Source organism: Ceratotherium simum, chromosome 19 (assembly GCF_057802395.1).
Source record: "Ceratotherium simum simum isolate JZ-2026a chromosome 19, ASM5780239v1, whole genome shotgun sequence".
Taxonomy (NCBI): Eukaryota; Metazoa; Chordata; class Mammalia; order Perissodactyla; family Rhinocerotidae; genus Ceratotherium; species Ceratotherium simum.
The window spans coordinates 40102458-40123972 of NC_141918.1; the positions used below are offsets into that span (position 1 = coordinate 40102458).

At 38.5% G+C, this 21515-nt stretch overlaps 1 protein-coding gene across 2 annotated transcripts in view; it reads right to left on the minus strand.

The window, feature by feature from the left end:
• The window catches only part of FAM184A (family with sequence similarity 184 member A), a 118632-nt gene that overhangs the window by 50546 nt on the left and 46571 nt on the right, over positions 1-21515 (minus strand). The window contains exons 2-7 of one of the 2 annotated variants that reach the window (XM_087444039.1): positions 13286-14140; positions 12438-12573; positions 10842-11023; positions 10122-10343; positions 8391-8588; positions 4857-4979 (exon numbers count right to left, since the gene is read on the minus strand). In XM_087444039.1, the coding sequence (XP_087300165.1) occupies positions 4857-4979; positions 8391-8588; positions 10122-10343; positions 10842-11023; positions 12438-12573; positions 13286-14140 (1716 nt within the window). The remainder of the gene's footprint in view (positions 1-4856; positions 4980-8390; positions 8589-10121; positions 10344-10841; positions 11024-12437; positions 12574-13285; positions 14141-21515) is intronic. The other variant, XM_004422266.2, reaches the window with a different exon arrangement.

Sequence of the window (21515 nt, forward strand, 5' to 3'; positions counted from 1 at the left end):
AACGCTTCTGTGTGAATTAGAAAAAGACCCCCCTTCTTCAAGCAGATAGTGTTCTGTGGCAACTTAAGTTACTTCTAAATTTATTCTACGATAAACGGCACCAAAATTCTGTCAATAATCCTTAATTATTTGCTTAGGTTAAATACAGAGAAATGTATGAGTCAAAGGACATGCCCATCTTTAAGGCTTTTATACCTGCTGCTAAATTCCTTTCCAGGAAAATGAGATGGTTCTATATTCCCATCAGCAGCTTTTGAGTGCTTATTTCTTTACCCTTATCAACACGGCATGGGCTCACTTAATTTTTTATCATCATTAATTTTATGGTAATGGAAATGGCATCTCATTGATTTAATTTCCAGTTTTTAAGTTACAGTGATGTTAAAATTGTTTTTCATGTTCTTCTTCAGCCCATTAAAAAAAATTAGGGTGTCTGTATATTTCTCACTGTTTTGTAAACACTCAAGTTGTTAAAGACATGAATTTTTGTTACTCATACAATTTGCCAACCATTTATTCCACCCCTCTCAGTTTCTCCTCTCTCATAATTTTACTTACATTGTGTTTTGATATACAGAAATTTTACCTTTAACTGTACAAATATCTTGTGCTTTTAATTCATGACATTGTCATCATGTTTCAAAAGGCCTTCTTTGTCCTAAGGTTTGTCACTTTTTTTCCAATCCTTAGCCCCATCTGGAAGTTTTTTGGTACGAGGTTGAAGAAGGAATCTAACTTCATTTTTCTCTCCTTTTCCATTTACATATAGTCTTAAAAGAGCAGTGTCAACAACTATGATTCAGATGAAACCTGTGAACTCTAGCTTCTATCCTACATTTATACTGAAATTGTAGAAAGGTCCTCAGAGAACTCTTTATTGCCTAACCTTTTCAGGCCTCATATTCTGACTCCTAATCACTCTGACATTGTGAGGCACTTCCACCCTCCTGTAGGTACACACCCACTATAGGAGCCAGAGAAATGAGTTGTTTGCTTGCTGTAGTGGGCAGAATTCTAAAATAATCCCTGTGCGACCCTCACTTTCCATGGAACCTATGAATACGATGAGATTGCACTCCCATGATTGTGTTACGTTATTTACCGAAAGAGATCTTACAGATCCTTGAGTAGTTCACTTTAACGTAATAAAAAGGTAGACTATTCTAGGTGGGCCTGACCTAATCAGATAAGTCCTTAAAAGTCAGAAACATTAGAAGCCACAGAAGTTTACCTGGGAGCCTTGAAAGAGTAAACTGCTATGTTATGAGAGGATGCGGACATGTAGCAAAGGCTCTGGCTCTGGGGGGCTCTAGGAGTTAAGAGCCGTTTCTGGCCAACAGTTAGCAAAAAAGTGAGGACCTGAGTCATACAGCCCACAAGGAAATGAATTCTGACAACACCAGTAGGCTTGAGAGAAGACCCTGCATCTCACACAGAATCCTAGAGATGCTGCAATGTCTCGGACGTCGCCTTGATTTCAGTCTTGTGAGATCCTGAGCAGAGGATCCATACTTGGACTCCTGACCCACAAAACTGTGAGATAATAAACATGTGTTGTTTTAAGCCAGTAAGTTCTGTGGTAATTTGTTACACAGCAATAGAAAACTAATACTCTTATTTATAGGAAGTTGATTTAATTTTCAATGATGAGTTTTAATCATTCAACAAATACTCCATTCACAAATATTTACTAATCTCCTACCACGTGTCAGGCAGTACATAAACTGTGATATAACATTTTGTAACAAACAAATGCAAATGATTTTCATTTTAACAAAATACTGAACTATATATATGCTTAAAAAGCTTATGTCCAGAAGAAAATCTACAACTTAAATGTTACAAGAACATTTAAAAAGACCATAATAGTCAGATATATTGACCATTTAGCCTAGCATTTTATCTTTGAAGGTGAGCCCAAATAACATTTCATAGGATAACAGGGTTACCCTCCACCTGAGATCTTAGGCTCACAAGCTTCCCTTAATATCCCATTATGATTCTGGCATTCACGAATTTATCATCTAAATCTACAGTTGACCTATTCATATTTTTAGGCTATCTCACTTGTAAGGGTATCAAGATCCATCAACTTTAAAACACAGTACATTCTTTAATTTTTTGTAAAACAATCATTTTCAGTCTTTATGAAGTATTCTCTAATTCTTTCTTCCTGTTTTTCCATAGACGTATCTATTTTCCATCCAATAAATGTAAACAGAATAAACTCTCTATTTAAAAGGCAAAAACTTCACACTAGATATTTTTAAAAATGCAGCTATATGTGGTTGGCAAGAGGCACACATTAACATAAAGATGCAGAAAAACAGAAAGTCAGTGGATGGGAAAAGATATACCAGTCATATCAAACTAAAAGAAAGCTGGATATACAATGTCAGACAATACAGACTAAGCCAAAAAGTATGATTCATTAAGTAGCTAAACCAGTTTTATATCTATAAGAACATAACAAAGCCTCCAAATAAAATTGACAGAATGTAAGAAGAAGCAAATCAACCATCATAGTATCAGTTTTTAGTAACTGATAGATGAAGAAGATAAAAGTCAAAAAGAATACAGAATATTTGAACAAAACAGCTTAAAATCTTGATTTAATGGGCAAGCATACAGACTACATTACATTAAACAACTGGATGCACCCAGAACATTAAATTTCTTTCATGCGCTAGGTCACAACGCTAGTCTGAACAAGTTTCAAAAACTGTTTTCATGCAAACCACAAGTTCTAACCATGATGACTCTAAGGTTAAAAAAGCATTTCACTCTCACACAACTCTTCCAGAGAACAGAAAAGGAAATAAGTCCTATTTCACTTTATGAGGCTAGTATAACCTTGATTCCAAAATCAGACAAGGATGGGATAAAAAAGGAAAAGTACAAAGCAATCTTACACAAACCTAGGCTCAGAAACCCTAAAATGAGTATTAGCAAACTGAATCTAGTATTATATAAAAAAGATTTTATATATATATATATATAACCTATCACGACTAACTAGGACTTAGTCTAGAAAGCCAAGGTTGATTTAATATTAGAAAATTGATTAACATAAGGTACCACATTAACAAATTTAGGAAAAAAAAGTATGATCTCAATAGACACAGAAAAATCAACATCAATTTGTGATTTTTTTAAAATTAGGAAACTAGAATTACAAGAGAATTTCCTAAACCTGATAAAGAGCACTTACAAAACAAAATTTTAGGAAGCATCATAATTAACTGTGATATGTTGACATCCTTCATTTTAAGAGCAGGAACCAAAACAAGAATGCTTATTATCTCTGGAGAGCCTAGCCAGAAAGCAGGACAAGAAAAAAGATGTCCCAGGCTGAGGGGAAGGCAGGTGCATACAGAGGATGAGCCAGGCAGATTCCGGGGAGCCATTCTGATGTGGAACCAAAACATTACCAGGGTGCGAAAACGTAACTGAGAATGTATCCAGAAGGAAAATCAATTACATATTTATTGGAACTCTTCTCAGTGAGATTACAGCACATAGGTAGGAGGAATACTTAAACCATACGGAACTGAAAGTAGAACCCCAGGGGAGCGGTGTGAGACACAGACGGTCACTAAACTTCCCTCTGAGAGCAAGACACCGTAACTATAAGGATCGTGTTCTGCCGAGAGAGGTGTGCAAATTTGGAGCCAGGGACAGATTATCTTGGACAACAGAAGAGAGGCTGAGCTAATACCAATAACAATCTTAATTCTCTATCATTCTCAAATGTAGAGCATCATACCTTCTCTGGATAAAAGTTTAAAGATAATGGAAATTGAATACTGAGTGCAAATTGTTAGCCTGCCCAGGTGCACTCATGTGTTTTGGTGTGGTTTCTGTGAGCAGCAGAGTGACGAGAGAGCAGGACTTAGAGGCTGTTGGGGAAGATGACGCTAGTGAGGTAGGAACAGCTGACAAGATGACAAGTGTCAAGACGAGCCTGTTTTAGGAAGATCACTCTACAAGTCACAGGAAGGATGGAAGGATTGGAAGGAAAAGAGGACAGCGGGGAGGCTGTTCTAGGGCAGAGCTGAACCAGGGCAAAAGAGAGAAAGGGATGGAAAAACAGTATTAGGGTTTTTAAATTGTCTTTACATTTATTTTATTCACAACTCTTTGATTTATGACACTTTTTTTCTATTCTATTCTTAGTCTTTTCTTTTCCAGGCTAAACAGTACTATTTTCATATAGAATTTTAAAATTATTTTAGATGTCACTATCTAGGACCTGTACAGCCTCTCTTTGTTTTTTTTGTGAGGAAGATTAGCCGAGCTGACATCTGTTGCCAATCCTCCTCTTTTTGCTGAGGAAGATTGGCCCTGGGCTAATGTCCATGCCCATCTTCCTCTACTTTATATGTGAGATGCCTGTCACAGCATGGCTTGATAAGTGGTGTGTAGGTCCACGCCTGGGATTCAAACCTGTGAACCCTGGGCTGCTGAGGCAGAACATGTGAACTTAACCACTACGCCACCGGGCCGGCCCCCAGTCTCTCTTTCTTAAGTGGAGATACAGTGTAGACAATACTAAGTTAATGTTTTGCAAAAGGATAGAGAAATCTCTTTTGTTTTCTTTCCTATATGGTGATCTTCTCCTTGGTTTTGCTTTTCCCCACAAAAGCACCTTGATCTGATGTTTTTGGTGGTTAATGTTTACCTGGTGAGATATAACCAACATATTATGAAAAATTCAGCATCAATGAAAGTTTATTGATTATTTTTACTCTAGATATGTTACCTTCACTGAGGCTCACCTACTTATACAAGGTTACCAAATCAGATGTCATCATTAAGACATAAATGACATAGGTGATAGGCTTAAGAATTCTTGCCTCTTGATTGGCTATATTCAGCTTGTCTTCCAATTCTTCCTTCAGGTTTTCTAATTCTTGTTGAAGCTGATTTTTATCCTCTTCCAGGCTTAGTTTCTCCTTTTCAGATTGTTCCTCCAATTCCTAAGGAAAAGAAATTTTTAAAAATTAACAAAATTGCAAACATTGTATACTTTGAAGGCTCCAAGAAAAAGACTATTCTGTTTTATATTTTGATACTTTGCTCTTAAATTAGACTTACCCTTAATTAATAATATCAGTGTTAACAGCAAATCTAATTAATCCTAGCAGCTGAGATTCTATCATTCTGAATCACTTACGATGTAGTGGTTACACAATTTTTTTAAGTGGTAAGAATATTTGGTCTAGATCAACCTGTAGTCAAAACACAGAAATGTGTGATACCAATGATAATCTGGTGAGATAAAGCAAAATTCTAACTATCTCTTAAGTCAGAATTCTATAAAAAAACAAAATCCCGTAAACTTCTGGAACTCAGTGGTCTAGCACTAGAACACAGTCAAGAATTAACAAGTACAAAATTAAGGCATCTAAAGAGCAATACCAGTAAAACTGATACTTAGTGAAGAACACCTACTATTTCCCAGGTACGCTACTTAGTACTTGGGATACAAAGGCAATAAGACACGGTGCCTGCCCTTAATAAGCTCAGGGTATCAAGCAATTCAAGAATTTGTGATTAAAATCTGATGCACATGGGGAGTACAGGAGTTGACGGACGGGGAACTGGTAGTTCTAGCTTGGTAGAGAAACCTTCACAGAGAAGCAATTCCTGGGTATAGTTTGAAGGAGTGCACCAGTAAGAAAAGATGGTGAAGCAAGAGGGAAATACAACATTCTAGGCAGAAGAAAAAGCATGTGCAAAAAAACCTGGCGGTACAAAAAAGCATGGCATGTTACAAGAAGTTCAATATTTCTATATATGGTGTAAGGTGAGAAGAGTAATGAATAGGGTTCTGTGTTGGGAGTCCCCAGGACAAACTCCAGGTGTGATGATTTCCTGGGATGACTCATAGGACTCAGCAGACAGTCATGCTCACAGCAATGACTTATTACAGCAAAGGAAACAAGGCACAATCAGCCAAGGGAAAAGGCGCCAAGTCTGCAGGAAACCAGGCTCGGGCTCCCAGGAGTCCTCTGACACAGGACTCTCCAGCAAGCTGTGACAGCACATGTGAAATGCTGTCTACTAGGAATGCTCATGAGAGACACAGTGCACAGGTCTTTTATTGGGGGCTGGTCATGCAGGTACCCCCCTGACTAGAATGTACCAAAATTCCAGACTCCAAGAAAGAAAGCAGATGTTCAGCAAAAACCATATTGTTTACATTAACAGTTTAGCACAGTGAGTCATTCTTATCACGGAAAGGTGGGAACCCTCCCGACATTCAAGTTCCCAGGTAAGAGTCAAGAGCCAACTCTGCACCATGCTTTGCTAAGGAAGGCAGTTTCAGGCCTGCTATGTTAACTGTTTTCTGCATGGATTCTCTGTGTATCCACTTTCAAATGCAGTGAGTGAGCTTGAGTTATAAAGGAAAATATAATCCTTTTTGATAACTAAGTAATAAGGAATGGAGAAGTCACTTTTAGCTAAATGTTCTTTAAAAGATAATTTGACATTGGAGAAAGACTGTTCTGGAAGGAGGCTGGTTTTAGCTCAGGCTCAGACATGAGCTAGCCAGGCAAGAAAGGAAAAGCAACAAGTGACAAACAAGTTCTTTTGAGAGAAGAGAAGGGTACAGATAAGGCTATCATAAGAGGTTCTGACTATGTTCACATACAGGAAATTCATATCATCTGTCTAATGGCAACTATGCTTTAAAGAAAGATTGTAAGAAATGTAAGTGGCTTAAAGCAGATTTTTAGGTGGCTCAGAAACTGAAATTCAGTGGGTGAGGGGATGACTGGGAGGTAAGTAATGAGGCAAAAATTGTACTGATGAAAGATGCCTTGATTCTAGCACTTAGAGCTTTATATAGAGGAATACAGAGAGGCAAAAGGCAGGACACCTGCAATTTAAATATTCCAATAAGAGAGGAGAAGGCTAAGGTGAAAAACGGATGTAGAAATGAAAAATATAACAAAAAATAGCTATTCAAGAGATTACTGAAGCAGCTACCACTAAATACTTTACTATAAGGCCTGGAACACTCGATACAGACATCCAGAGTTGGTAAGCACACACATGCACCACGTAATTAAAGCTGTACAGATGGGTCCTGGAAGAGTCAGCAGGCACAGAGAAAACGACAACCACAATTTTGAGAAATAACGTCATTAAGTTCTGTTTCTGGCTACATAAACATACAAGAGTAAGTTTAGACAGAAATAACATTCTAACAGGAAGTTTTGTTTGAATTTTTAATTAAGTTTAGGTATTGAATATTTTTTCCAACTAGTTGTGTCACAAAAGGAAGGGGCACAGAGGCAGAAGATCTCAATTCACATCCTACCTCTTCTATTTACTAGGTTTGTGACTGAGTAAATCCTTTAGGTTTACTAAACCTATTTCATCATCTATATAATAAAAATGACAGTAATCTCCCAATCTTAGGTAACAAGGAATATATAAAAAAATTTTTAGTAAACTGTAAAGTGCTATTATATAAAACATAGAACAGCCATCATTAATACATGCCTACATGATGTGGTGGTTAGACGCCTTGAGGTTTGATAATCTGAGACCTGAGTTCAAGGCCTGACCAATGCTTACTAGTTGCATGTGCCTGACCAAGTGTTTAACCCCTCTGTGTTTCCATCTCGTCTTCAGTAAAATGGGTATAACAATCAAACCAATAGCAGTGTTATAAGGATTAAATGAAAAAATAAATGTGAAACATCACTGCAATGTCTGGCACACAGTAAGAAATACTAATAACTAACAATTATTTATCACTATATGCTAGGGCATGTCTGGGTTCTCAACACTTCCTTTCACTTAACCCTCACAGGCACTTTACAAGATGGATCTTATCTTCGTCAGTCACGTGAGGAATGTGAGGCATAGCTTTTGGGGCCGAAGATTAGGCAGCTAGCAAGCAAAGAGCTCAAGGCAGGGCCCAAATCTGTCCGATGCTTTGCTGTTTCTACTATGCAATACTGTCTGTCACATATTACTATTAGCAAGCTGATTACTTAATTGAGAGGGAAAAAACACCACAAACAAATCATTTTCCCAGGGAAGGAAACTGTCTACAGGAGAATAAGTGCTTCACCCAGGCGAGGCCTCCCGACGGGCGCACCTATGCTGTTGTCTCACAAAGAGATGGCTCGAGATCAAGGCAGTGTTTCCTTTATGGCTTACAGAGAGGAGAAATGGCTCGTGTAATTTAATAAACTACATCCCATATCAAGAACTTCTATGTACGTTACTCTTTGAACCACGATTTAAGGTGATTACAAGACAGCAGCCATGAAAATGAAGCAAGTCATTACTCCACAACATAGGTCACGCTGGATCATTACAGAAACCCAACCAATTTACAGTGCAATGCTAAGTGGATTTTTACTCACCATTTGCAGTTTTTTCTTATCCCTAATTGCGTTACTGTGGATAGCTTCAATTGCCATATGGTGCTTCCAAGCTAATTCTTCCAAAGTTTTAGAATGGGCCTCATTTAATTGAGCCACCTCCCCTTCCCATCGATGTTGCAGGTTTTGTAGCTCCATCTCATAATATTCTTGCTGAGCTTTCTTTGCTTCACTTACTTTCTAAAATTAAAACAAATAAAGTTCAATAATTGGCACCTGGTTTTCCATTACTGCTATTAGTATTTTGAATATTCAGTAAATACATAAACTCAAATGAACTGAGTGCTAGGGGATTTAGACTATGGAGCACGAGAATACATTATTGGTATTCTCAGAAAATGACAGGGTGGCACAGGCAAAATGAGTAATCTTAAAGCAAGTGATAAAATAGACTATGATTACATTAGAACCAAGTGTGAGCGCATCTGCGAGCTTAACGAAGTACAGCTTCCTGGACATCAAAGGGACACACAAAACAGCTGACCAGTTTACCCCTGCAAATGGTATGACTCCATACAATTTTACTGAGTGCCAATTATACACTTTTTAAGCATACACAGTCTAATGATGAAAAAAACTCAAAAGAGAGTGGCAATATAATTTTATAAGTTCTTTGAAAGCAGTGCATACAGGAAAGGAGCCTAACCTGGATGGGGTGGGAAAGGATGTGGGGTGTGTGTGTGTGTGTGTGTGTGTGTAAGAGAGGGAGAGAGAGAGCTCAGAGAAGGCTTTCCAGAAGAGAAAACATCTGAGCTGCTGCTGCTGACACATTCTCTCATTTAATTCTCACAAGTCCATCAAGAAATGAGAGATGAGAACATTTCAAACCTAGATCTGATGTCAAAAGCCTGCACTCATAACTATTTCCAGCATTTTGAAGGATGAGAGGTAGTTAACCAGTGGCGAAGTTTAGGTAGACAGGAAGTCCATGCAGCTAAGCAGTGTGGACAGAACATAAGATACAGGTTGGGAGTGGTGAGGGATGAGGCTCAGAGGTAGGCAGGAGTCAAATGATGAGAAGGGGTTTTTATGCTAAGGAGTCTGGATTTTATCCTGATGGGAATGAGAAATCACTGAAATTTAAGTAAATGACATATTTTTAAAAACAATCATCTTGGCAGTAGGGTAGTGAGTGGACCGAAGGCAAAGAGAGCAGTTAGGGAGTTGTAACTGTAATCCAGGCAAAAAATGACAGGTTCCTAAACCTAGGATCTGTGAAGGGGTATGGAGAGGAGGGGATGGAATAAAAATATATTAACAGAGCAGACAACCAATAGCACTTGGTAACAGATAAAGGGGATAAAGAAACAGAAATCAAGAAGGACTCCCATTGACTGTAGCGCTACTGGTTGAAAAAGGAGTAATGGAAATACAGTACTTTTGAGGAGAGAAAGTTCTAGGCATGCTGATTAGACATTCTTGTGAGAAAGAGGTATCTACTGGGAGTTAGATACATAGGACTCAAGTTCAGGGAAAAGATCTGGCCTAGACTGACAGATTTGGGAGCTATTACCGAACAAGTGACAGCTGATGTTACTGGACCGGAGGAGTGTGTGCAACGAGATGAAAACACTGGGGAACATCAATGGTGAGGGAACAGGTGGAGGAGGGAAACTCACAAACAAGACTGCGAGGCCGGGGAGACAGGACGAAAACAGGAGAGAACGTGAAATACCAAAAGAGAGACGTTGTAAATCAGAGAGGAGTAAGTACCACAGGGAGACAAGATCCACCAAGCTCAGCAACCAGGACATCACTGGCGGCTGAGGCAAACGCCGATCCTGTGGAGTGGTGGTAAGAGAACCCAGAATGCACCTGGGTAAGGAGCGAATGGGAGGTGAGCAAGGGGCAAGGAGAAGAGACATTTTTCAACCAGCTTGGTTGTTGAGGGAAGGAGAAAGGGTGCCCACAACTCCCACTTGGTATTGCAGATATCTGAAAAATTGGAATATTCAGCAATTACTCTACAAATGATATGTCTTATTTGTTCAATCTAGAAATTCAGTATGTTGGTGTATGAATTTTAAGAGCTTGATGCTTGTCATCTTTTTCAGTTTTATAGAAATTTCCTAGGTGTATATGCAATAATACATTTCATCAACAGAAAAACAAACCTGAGTAGCTATAAATGTACATTCCATTGAAATAAAAGTTTATTCAGTTTCTGGCTTGAAATAAGTTGAAATGTCTTAAGTTTTTACATTATAAATTGTTATCAACAATATTTTGAAGATATATATACACACTATGGGGTAATCTGGCTTTATATCTTTTTTCCTCAAAATAAAAACAAAAAATTAGAGTTAAGAAATAGACTGTTACTGTGGAATAGGAATAAACACTCTAAATATAACCCGAAAAAGAAGAAAACTGCACTTTTCTTCCTTTCCTCTCCTGGTGGGGGTGGGGAAGGGGTCCTCCACTGCTTTTCACCTTCTCCAGTTCCAGAATCTGCTGCTTCTGCTCTTCATCCAGACTCTGAGTTTTGCTTTGCAAAAAAGCTCTTTCTTCTTCAAGCTGAGATAATCTCTCATTGGCCCTTGATTTTTCTGACTCTAGATCTTGAATTGTCACCTCCTGGGTCATTTGAGTTGCTTGAAGCATTCCAATGTGACCTACCCCCCCGAAAAGAAAACCACTTCAATTTAAAATTTGTTGCACTGTGGTCTAAAACAGTTTATATTTAATGACACAAGTGTACGTAACACCTCAGTAAAATAAATGGTCTGCATGTACAAATAGTTCTTCGGTTTCCTCACTGTATAAAACAGAAACATTCACCATGGGAATACTCCTTACCCAAGTAGAATAATTTAAATTAGAAAGAAGTCCATTTTCACATCACTGATGTTGCTCCCTGAACCCAGGACCATTCTAGTTTTTTTTTTAAAGATGGCAAGCTATACAAGTTGAAGTAGAAGCAACTCCTTAGGGGTCTGGATAAAAGTCCTGGGCGTAAAACAAAGTAAGAGAGAATGCACTGACTAATATATGGTGCAAAAATAAGTAATTTGTTCTTTTCTAATCTCTTTTCTTTCAAATTCTAACATAAAGAAGAAGAAATCTGTATGCAGGGAGTAAAGATGGCAAGCAGCAGTTTGGTCGAAACTGTATTTGTTTTACACAAGAGACCTGATAAAGAACAAAGGTGGGGTAACAGACAGATAAGGACAGCAGGTTATGAAAGAATAAAATAAATGAAAATAGCAAAAAAGGAGGGGGGGTGGGAATGAGGGGAGACAGAGATGAAAAGTGAATGTGAGAACAAGGTCTCAGAAAGTGTGCGTCAGGGCAGTGGTTCTCAGAGCGCCCTGGAACAGCAGCGCCTGGGAACTCTAGTTGGCAATGAAGCTCCCCCAGACCTCCTGAATCAGAAGCTCTGGGGCTGGGGCCCAGCATCTGTGGTTGCACAAGCCCTCCAGGTGATTCTCATACACACTAAAGGCAAAAAACTACTATTTTAGGGGAAAGGTAATTTGGCATTCACTGGTGAGCCAACCAAATCAGATGACACCCTCAAAGAACTAGTTCAAATGGCTTCACCTGGCACACTAAGCACTCAGGCAAAATGGAACTTGAGAACTGACATGGGTCTCCCACCGACTCTGGTATGGGCTATGAAATGAGCTCGTCAGCCAGGTCAGGGTGAGCTTTTAATGTAAAACGTTCCTTAAAAACAAGCCAAATGCAATGAGGTGCTATAATTTACACACACTTCCACTAATTTACATACTTTAAAATGCACGTCTTTACAGGACAAAGCCTCCTGGAAAGAGTGACTGGGTCTTCTTGCAGTGAATGATTTATTGGTGCTATATTATCTATAACTCTTAAATTTTCTATGAGACTATGCTCCTAAAAATAAGTTATCATTGGCTTATCTTATGATTAACTGATAAGATATTAGCGTCCTTTGACATTAGAGTCTAAATAATTTTAAAATATGAGAAGAAAAGAGAAATTTTGTCAAGTTAACATTTAGCGTTGGTGTTAGCTGAGGAATATAGCAAGAACTGTGGTCAGACATACTTGCTTTGAGGACGAGATCTGAAGCCTGCTGTTGTAACTGCTCCCTGGCCGCTGCCAGCTCGCTCTCCACTTCCTTGTGCTTGCTTAACAAGACCATCTCGCCCTCCTTGGCATCATCAAGCTGTTTTTGAAGAACCTAAGAAAGATCAAACAGCCATTATTAATATGCAAGAATGATGCTAAGCTAAATAATACATTTAAATTACAAGCATCAACGTTCTCTTATTCAAAAGTCACTTAACAATACCTAGTTTCAAATCTGTTTTGGTGACACTTGTAACTTACGTTACCTTCCTAAAACATATGACCCAGCCATGAAAGGCTATTTTATCCTTCCTAATCCACTCAAATGCTGCACAGATATTAAAAACCCAGCTATGAAATTTTCTATGCCAATAAAACAAAACTTGTAGGGACTTGTTTTCAAACTTGTGCCATTTCCCTATTTAATTCACAGGTTTATAAAGCAATCGATCTTTTGTTCATTGTCTGGATATCAACTGACAAGCAGACATTATTAATGAAAGCAAAGGAAAAAACAAAATTAAACCCAAAGCCCGATATTTTAACCCTCCCAAACCACCTATGGAAAATATTAACATGTTATTTAAATAAAACCCTTTCATAAACAGTGAGCAAGATTTTAAGTTATCTTTTGGGGGCTTTAATATCCGAAATTCTAGTAGGAAATAATAACTAGAGTAGTAAAAACTACCCCTTCACTGATTTTCTTACGAAGTAGGAAAAAGCAAAATGGAGGACAAAAAAAGTTAAAGTGACCTAACTGAAAAGAAAAAGAGAAAACTGAAAAAAACACCCATGTGTTGAAAGTAACCTTCTTGACTTACCTGAACACTGTTCTCTGCTGTAACAAGCGCTATCTGAAGTTTCTGGCATTTGTCATGAAGACTTCCAGCTTCATCCTGTACCATCTGTAACTCGGTCTTTAGTTTTCCTATGGTTTTTCGTAAAATTGCTTCTTGTCCCTGAAATTCTCTTCTAAGATCAGCTTCCTTGTCTTTGCTAGCCTGTAGGCTTTCCGCTGTAAAAAGCTGCGACCTTTTCAAAGTATCCAGCTCATGTTCATAAAAGCACTGAGCTTTGTTCAACTTGCCTTCATAATCCTCAATGAGCTGCTTCCGCTCCAGTCTCAGCTCCTCAAGCGTTTTGTTTAAGGTCTCCACCTCCCTTCGGTGCAGCTCCTCCGCCTTCTCCTGCCCTTTGTCGACCGAGGCACTGTGATCCTGCTGTGACTTCAACAGCTCTTGGATCTCCCGTCTGTGAGCAATTCGCAAATCTTCCAATGCCAACCTTTTGTCCTTTTCAAACTGTACTTGGAGTTGTCCAAAACTCCGTAATCTTTCCTCAAATTTCCTTCTAATCTCTTCAACCTCTCTCGACATCGTTACTATGCGTTGGACATGCTGGGCTTCTGCACAAAGTTGCATGTCCTCAACTCTGTGCTTATAAGCTTCAAATTCTGTCAAAGCCTGCTGCTTCATTTTTATGTGATCTTCTAACGACGCTTCCAAAACTTGAATCTTTCTCTTGAGGTCTAACTCCTCTGTTACTTTGCTTTTATACTGCAATATTTTTTCTCTTGTTTCTGCAAGAATTTGTTGGATTTCTTCTTCATGAGCATCTTTGAGGGCCTGAATTGCAGATTCATGCTCGTCATTTTTAGTGTTCAAAGCATAGATTACCTGCATGATTTTAAAGAAGGGAGAAGAATTCAGTACACCATACTCTTTTCCAACTTGAAGGTCATTCTTTCATTCGGATTGACAGTTTTCTATGTACATAATACTGGCTATGGTAAGTATTAAATATTGAAACTTCATGTGTTGTTTTCGTATTCAGAGATTGATTTACTTAGCAAGTTTGTACCTTAGCATAATCTCAAAATTTGCATTTGAAGACTTTTTAATTAAGATTTTAAAGCATTCAGAATTAAGAATGTTTTACTACAAATGAAATAGGAAGAAAGAGACAGAGGAGGCCACTTGGCCTACAAGAAAGGAGTCTTCCATATGGTCCAGTCTAGCTCACTGGGGGCTGCGGTGGGGATGAGGAGGAAAGCCTCACAGTCAGTCCGCCCTACACTGGTATCAAAGGGATAAGAGAGGCTTTGCATGCGTGGAAGCTCTAGGCCCTAAGTCTTCTCAAAGGCCTCTTTCATCTGTTTAATGTCCAGTCTATTTTAAATTTAGAAATTTCCTTTTCTAACTCCCCTGTGGTCTGTCTGTAAAGCTGATCCTCTTCTCTCCTAAGTTCCTAATGGTCTTCTTACAAAATCCAGTTAGTACTTTCTCCTCACACATCAAATGCTGTAGTTTTACTCATTGCCTAATTTGTCCCCTACCTCCAAGCAGGCTGGATTCTTAGACCCAGAGTGTCCTGGGGACAAGTCTTTATTTTCATTTTAGTCCTTGAGTTTTAATGATCCCACTGAGATTCCCCAACCTTAATTCCACCTGACAACCATTCCTTTTATAGTAAAACTCCCCTTCTTTTATGTTCCTTGACACCCTCCATCACACCACTGTGGTCAAACAGTGCAATATTCATGACTGTTACTTAAGGCTTAGAGATGCGCCCATTTTCTTCAGAAGTAAAAAGAAGTGAACACTATACAATCCAACAATCCAGAAGCTAAAAATCAGTGTCCTGGAACTTTGCTCATTTAATGTGATCTTATTTTGGCTTTAGAAATAAATTCCCGCCCCAAACATTAGAAAACTGCAATTAAGATGCAAAAGTTGCCGTTTTTGTAGAGAACTTGTTTATGCAGCCTGAGGCAATTGAGACAGACTACCTGGCTCTCCACATATCCAGAGATATCCGGGTAATTCCATATCCTACTGCCAAATCTAGGTTGTCGCGGCTAAGCCTGCAGCCCCACTTGCAGAAGGAAGAATACACATTGGAGGCCTAGGAGCCTGCAGGGGCTTCTCTCCCCACACAGGGCTTTGCGTTCCAGACCCAGTCCCCTGTCCATATATGTGCTTGGTCTGCTGTAACTATTTGTGAGATGTAATCATATCAAAGGAAAAAAGACAGAGATGGCAGGACCCCAACTGTCTTGAGACAGCCATCCCTTCTCTCACAAGGTCCAAAGGAAAATATGTGCACAGAAGGGAAATAAATGTTATTCACAGTCTCTCTCTCTTTTTTTAAAATAACCCTAATCCCAAATCTCAAGTTATGGCCCTACTGAGCTACACAGATTTCCCATGGAGGATTCCTTTCATTTGCACATTTAAGTTTAAAGGTAGCTTATAACCCAAGAAAACTGGGTGGCTTCCTGTTCTCTTCTCCTAGGATCATACCTGCCTACCATGTGGGTGGCCAGAAAAGACTGGAAGGGCACTAAGGAAAAACATGCCAAGCAGCCGGAGAGAGGTCCATTTGCCAGAGTGCCTAGAGCAGAGCCGGTCTAGGCCACAGGTCTCAGGCCTTCCCACGGCAGGTCTGAGTGCATCTCATCTTTATCTTACTAAGCACCGGAGGAAAAGAGATAATCCAAAGAGATGGAATCCCCAGAGAAAAATAAGTCACATCTTTAGCACTTTGCTCAGGAAACGCTCTTGCAAAGGACCTGTCCACAGTGGGATTCCATACAATTGGGGATGATTTGGCGGGAAGGAAGCAATGTGTGAGCTTCCCCTCATCAATAATTTGTTCAAATAGTCTCCTCTTTTTTCTAATATTTAATTTCCCTCCATTCTTTGAAGAGTCAGCTCAAGTTCTGCCTCCTTTGATAAGTTTTCCAAGACCACCCAAATTCATGGGAGTCTATCTTGTCTTTATACCCAGTACCTCCATGTCCTTAACACCACTCATTCCTGAAACTCAGTAAATGTTAGACCGATTAAATTTTGGAGGTCTTGTCAACAAGGTTGGAAGGCTGTGTGAGAATGTTAGAGAGCCTAGAAAAATAGCATAAGATATAAAAGCACCGTAGCACACAAAAATGTGAATAAAGAGGTGAAATTAAAGGGGACAGAGGTAGAAATTAAAGCAAAGTTAGAAAGAATAGAATTTAAGAAAAGTAAACAAACATCTGACAAATAATAGGCAAATGTTACGGTGAGGAGCTGTCCTTCACTTTATAATTCTAATCCAGGGGTCAGCTAACCACAGCCTGCAGGCCAAATATGGCTGCTGCTTGTCTTTGTAAATAAAGTTTTATTGGAGCGCAGCTATGCCCGTTCATTTATGTACTGTCTACAGCTGCTTTCCCACGACAGCAAGAGAGCTGAGTAGTTGTTTTAAAGACCTTATTACCGACTCCTGTTCTAATCTATAGACAAGCCATCTCAATCAGCCAAAACCGGCAGCCAAAAACAAAAAGTATCTGAATCTGCACTAGTTTTGTTTACTCTCTACTAAATAGTCCAGGCTTCTTACCACAACAACTTGCACACTGAGAAAACCAATTACATGATTCTGAAAGTATATTATATCAAAAATATACAATAGCATACTGACCATATATTATCATCTTCCAGGAAAGCAATGTTACAATAAATTTCTAAAAACTTAAAAAGGAACAACAAAAGAATGCCAAGCATAGTAACAAATTAATAGTGCTCTTGTAAATGACCATTTGAAATACATCACTATTTAATTATATTATTTTTAAATGAGAATGCTATATATGAATTTCTAAGTTGACTTTAAGTACATGTAGTATTCTCTAACTATTCACTTTTCCACATAATTACAAAAGATAACCATTTATTAGTATCTTTCTCTGATTACTATTTCTTGGGGTAATATAAATGTTCTGTTCTTTGAACACATAGAAGATAGGATTTGAAGTAGCTGAATGGAACCAAACTGGATTTTTGACCTTAGGTAAAATAATTTCTCCAAGCTTCAGGTTTCTCAATATTGAATAGAGATCATATTAATTCTCCCCTAGAGACATCATTGTTATAAGATCAACCTACCATTGACATTTTTAAAAATGATGTTATATAAAGATTTTTTAAAAATATAAAGGCTATAAGATGGTAAGCCTTCCTTATCAGTTGTATCATTTATTTACGGAGAGAATGAGGCTAATTTTAAAAGAAATTTTAAAAGAAACTTCAGTAAGTGATCATAATCATCCACAAAACTGGCTATTATTTTCCACATAGAAAAAGGAAACTCTCTAATGTCTCTTTTCATCAACTATTGTAAAAGACTGAGCCATTTGCAGTTTTTCTAGAACTATGAACATTCATGGAATGGGATAGTACAATCATTTCAGCAATTTCATGCAATTTCACAGTTCCATTTCATGCCAATAATGCATAATTTAACTATGTATTCCATGATGAATAAGCAATAGTAATTTTTATTTTTTCTATGAAGATTTTCAGATAATCTTTCCCATAGATAAAGTGAGAACAATTCTAGATTCTAGTTTTAAAAATGCTACTTAGGTAAAAACAAATAGTTTCTGAAATAGTTCTCTTTGTTGGCTGCTATGGACTGAATTGTGTCTCCCCTGTATCACCTAATTCATATATTGAAGCCCTAACCCTCAACATGATAGTATGTGGAGATGGGCCTTTGGGAGGTAATTAAGTTTGGACAAGGTCATGAGGGTGGGGCCCTCATGATGGGATTAGTGCCTTTATAAGAAGAGACACAGTGAAAAGGTCTATGGTATTTTGTTATGGTAGACTGAGTTAATACATTGGCAATATAAATATGTTCCCACTAAAATCTAATTCATTAGTAATAAAGTACATTGACTGAAAAGTATGTGTTATATTAGCTTAAAATATTTTACGTGGACCTCAACTGTTGCATATTATACCAACAGGTTTAACACTGCTAAGATAAGGGAACAGCTGAATAAAATGATGGTACACTCACACAATGAAATACCATGAAACTATTAAAAAGCACATCTCATTTAGGACAATATTTTGTAATATAAGAAAAAGCTTGTAATATAAAGCAAATACACTATGCTATATACAACAGGATCCAATCTCATAGAGGGGAAAAGTGAATGTGCATGTGTGTGCAGATACATATTTAAAAGTGTGTAAAGAAATAAACCAAATTTTAACTGAGGATATTCAGTATTTCGAAACGTTCTATAAGGAATATATGCTACTGTTAAAATCAGAAAACATTAAACCCCTTGAAAAGATTAACATTAACAGTGCTAAGAGAATCAATCGATACTCAAAATGCCTTAGCTTTAGAAAAATATAACAATGAAAATAGAGAGAGAACATTAAAGGAACATCCATGAATTACCAAGAGATACCCTGCAAGTTTCCTTAAAAAGAAATATAACTGATTTATAAAAATTATACTTAAACTTTTTCAAGAATATTGAATATTGATCATTACACTTTTAAGAAAGAACATATATTTTGAGGAAAATGTAAAAAATCCAATTACCTAGATAAAATTTGATAGCTTACTAGCAAACCTTTAATGGTCAATTCCTACTTCATTCATTCTTCCCTTCAACAAAAATTTACTGCACACCTGCTACATGCCAACACCTATAATTGGCACCGAAAACCAACAATGAACTAGATGCATAGATGTAGCGTCTATTCTCAGACAGCTTAGTGGAGACTGAAGACTTACAGAAATATTTACTCAATTAGTCAAAGTAAAATTTTGATAAGTCTTACAAAGGAGTCTTTGCAGGCAATCACACAATGCTGTATACAACACGATCCAAATACAAAATGAGTCTTTGCAGGGAGTCGGAGAGAGGGTGGTACTGTACTAGTTTTCCCTTATTCTGAGTAAAATGCTTACTCTATCTTAACTGAATCTCTTAACTTAGTCGAAATGTTAAGGGGAAAGCTAGAGAGCGAAAATGCCAGTCTAAAAGAACAGTAAGAGCAAAAGGCACAAAGATGGGAAAGTGCAGGACTCTGTAAGGGGAAAGGTGGCTCCGGAGCTAGAAAGGTGGGCGTGGTCCACACCGCAGAGATACTCGTAGCTGCTGGGCTAGACGAGATCCAGAAGGGAGAAACTACAGAGGAAGAGTGAAAAAGGAGGAGCGGGCCGGGGGCCGGGGGCAGGGAGGTGTTTGAGGACCCACAGACAGAGGCAACGTGCTGAGAGAGATGAGCAAGAGTGGAATGGAGGCGGGGCATCAAGGTCCAAAATGCGAGGGATGGGCAGTGGATCATCTCAAAGGCTGCACGAATATCAAGAAAAATGAAGACTCGAAGCCCCTGCATGCAGAATCTAAATCTCAGAAGTCACCTTTGAGAGCACATTCAGCAGAGTGGTGAGCGTAGAAGCTAGAGGACAAGTGACAAAAGTGGATCAGTGGATGGTGGGTGAATAGAGGCAGTCAGCTGGTAGAGAAAAACTCCAAGAAATGGTTGGTAAAAGGAAGGAAACAACTAGGATGATGGCTTAGGAGGCAGCAGAGTCCAGGGAGAGCTTTTTTTTTTTAAGAGGGACTGAAAATGTAATCCAAGGAAGGGTTCACTGTTGCACCAAAGTCATGGAGAAATTTGGAGGCGAGGATTGCCTAACACAGGTGGAAAGACTGGTGTTGGCTGAGAGTAGGGAAAAGTTCCTCCCAAGAAAGCGAGGATGAAGACGAGATTTGAGGTGGGAAAGGAAGACGGGCAACTCCTGTCCGATTGCTTCATACTCCTCCACAACAGGGAGAAGAGCTCGTCTTCTTAGATTGCAGGAGCCATCAGCAGCTTCTCTCTGCCCATAAACGATGCTACTAACCCTGGTGAGGCCAGCCCCAGCCTTCCCAGTATGACTGACTCACAACAGACTCAACCACACAGCACCCACGAGCAGACCCTTCTCACCCCTGCTCCTCCAGTGACGTGTTTCCTGCCACTCTCAATCTTTATTTTTTGCTTATTTGAAAATTCTGGATGTTTGTTCACTTTCCTTTTCTAATCAATGTCAGAGACAGACAGACAGACAGACCAACAGTGGAGAGAAAGGGAGAGAGAGAGGACTCACCCTCAGAGCCCATAAGCTCTACATGAGGCCCAAGGGAACTTACAAAGTAATAAAGGAGCAATCTCTGGTTCAATAATTTTTTTAAAAAAAGATGTGGGACATTTTAAACAAATGAAGAATATGTTTTTATTGTTCTGTTTTTATTGTTCAACCCTCAGTTCTTCTAGTTGAGCTAGTTAACAAAATGTTACTTCGGCCTTAAGGCACCAAAGTTAAAGAATACTCAAGAGTCTCTCAAATTGCTCAAAAACGGTGGGTCACTGACCCTGCCATGTAGGGTCTATTCAATCTGTTCTAGAGCAACAGCACAGACCATAGCTCTGTACCTCCCAGACCAGCCTTATAAGTAAAATCTTCAAGGGGGCTGGCCTGAACAGTAACAGCTGTCCCTGTGGGCTACTTGTCCAAAGGCCAGGCTTAAACTGCTCATAACTACGGAGGGGATTTCTTTTGAGCAGCTGTGAGAATGGTGAAGAAACAAGGCAACTCACAGGCTAGATATTTAAGCAGGATTTTTACAGTCTTTTGCAATATGTTTGAAGCCCTTTTAACCCATATTCTCACAAAATATTCAGCCACATATTCACTTGCCATTAATAATTGTAGAAGTGGATCTACTAGGGAGATGCTCTGAAGATCTGTAGTTCAAGGTGAATGGAAGGGGAACAGATGCCACCCATATAGAGTAGTTTAATCCTGGCAACAAATTACTTCCATTTTTTTTCTTTCCTTGGTCCAGTTCCTTTGTTATAAGTTAGAAAGAAAAATTAAAAAACAAAGGCTGTTCTTCATACATTATATAATCAAATTAATTCCAGCAATAGACTTATGTCCAAATGAGCCATCTGCAAGGCAGTTAACAAAAAAGCTCATTTGGATTTATTTAAGCCAAGGGCACTATAAAACCCTAATTTAAAGAGAGCTTTAAACTCCAATTGCTTTGGGAAAGAATCACCTTTAAAGATATGTTTGCTTTCTATGAGCTTCTATAATTATTGTTGGAAAAGTCATTTGAAAAATATTTATAAAGTCTAATAACGCTGGAGGTATTTTCCTCTACGGTAATGGAGACTACAACTGTTTCCCCAGAAGATTTAACTTGAC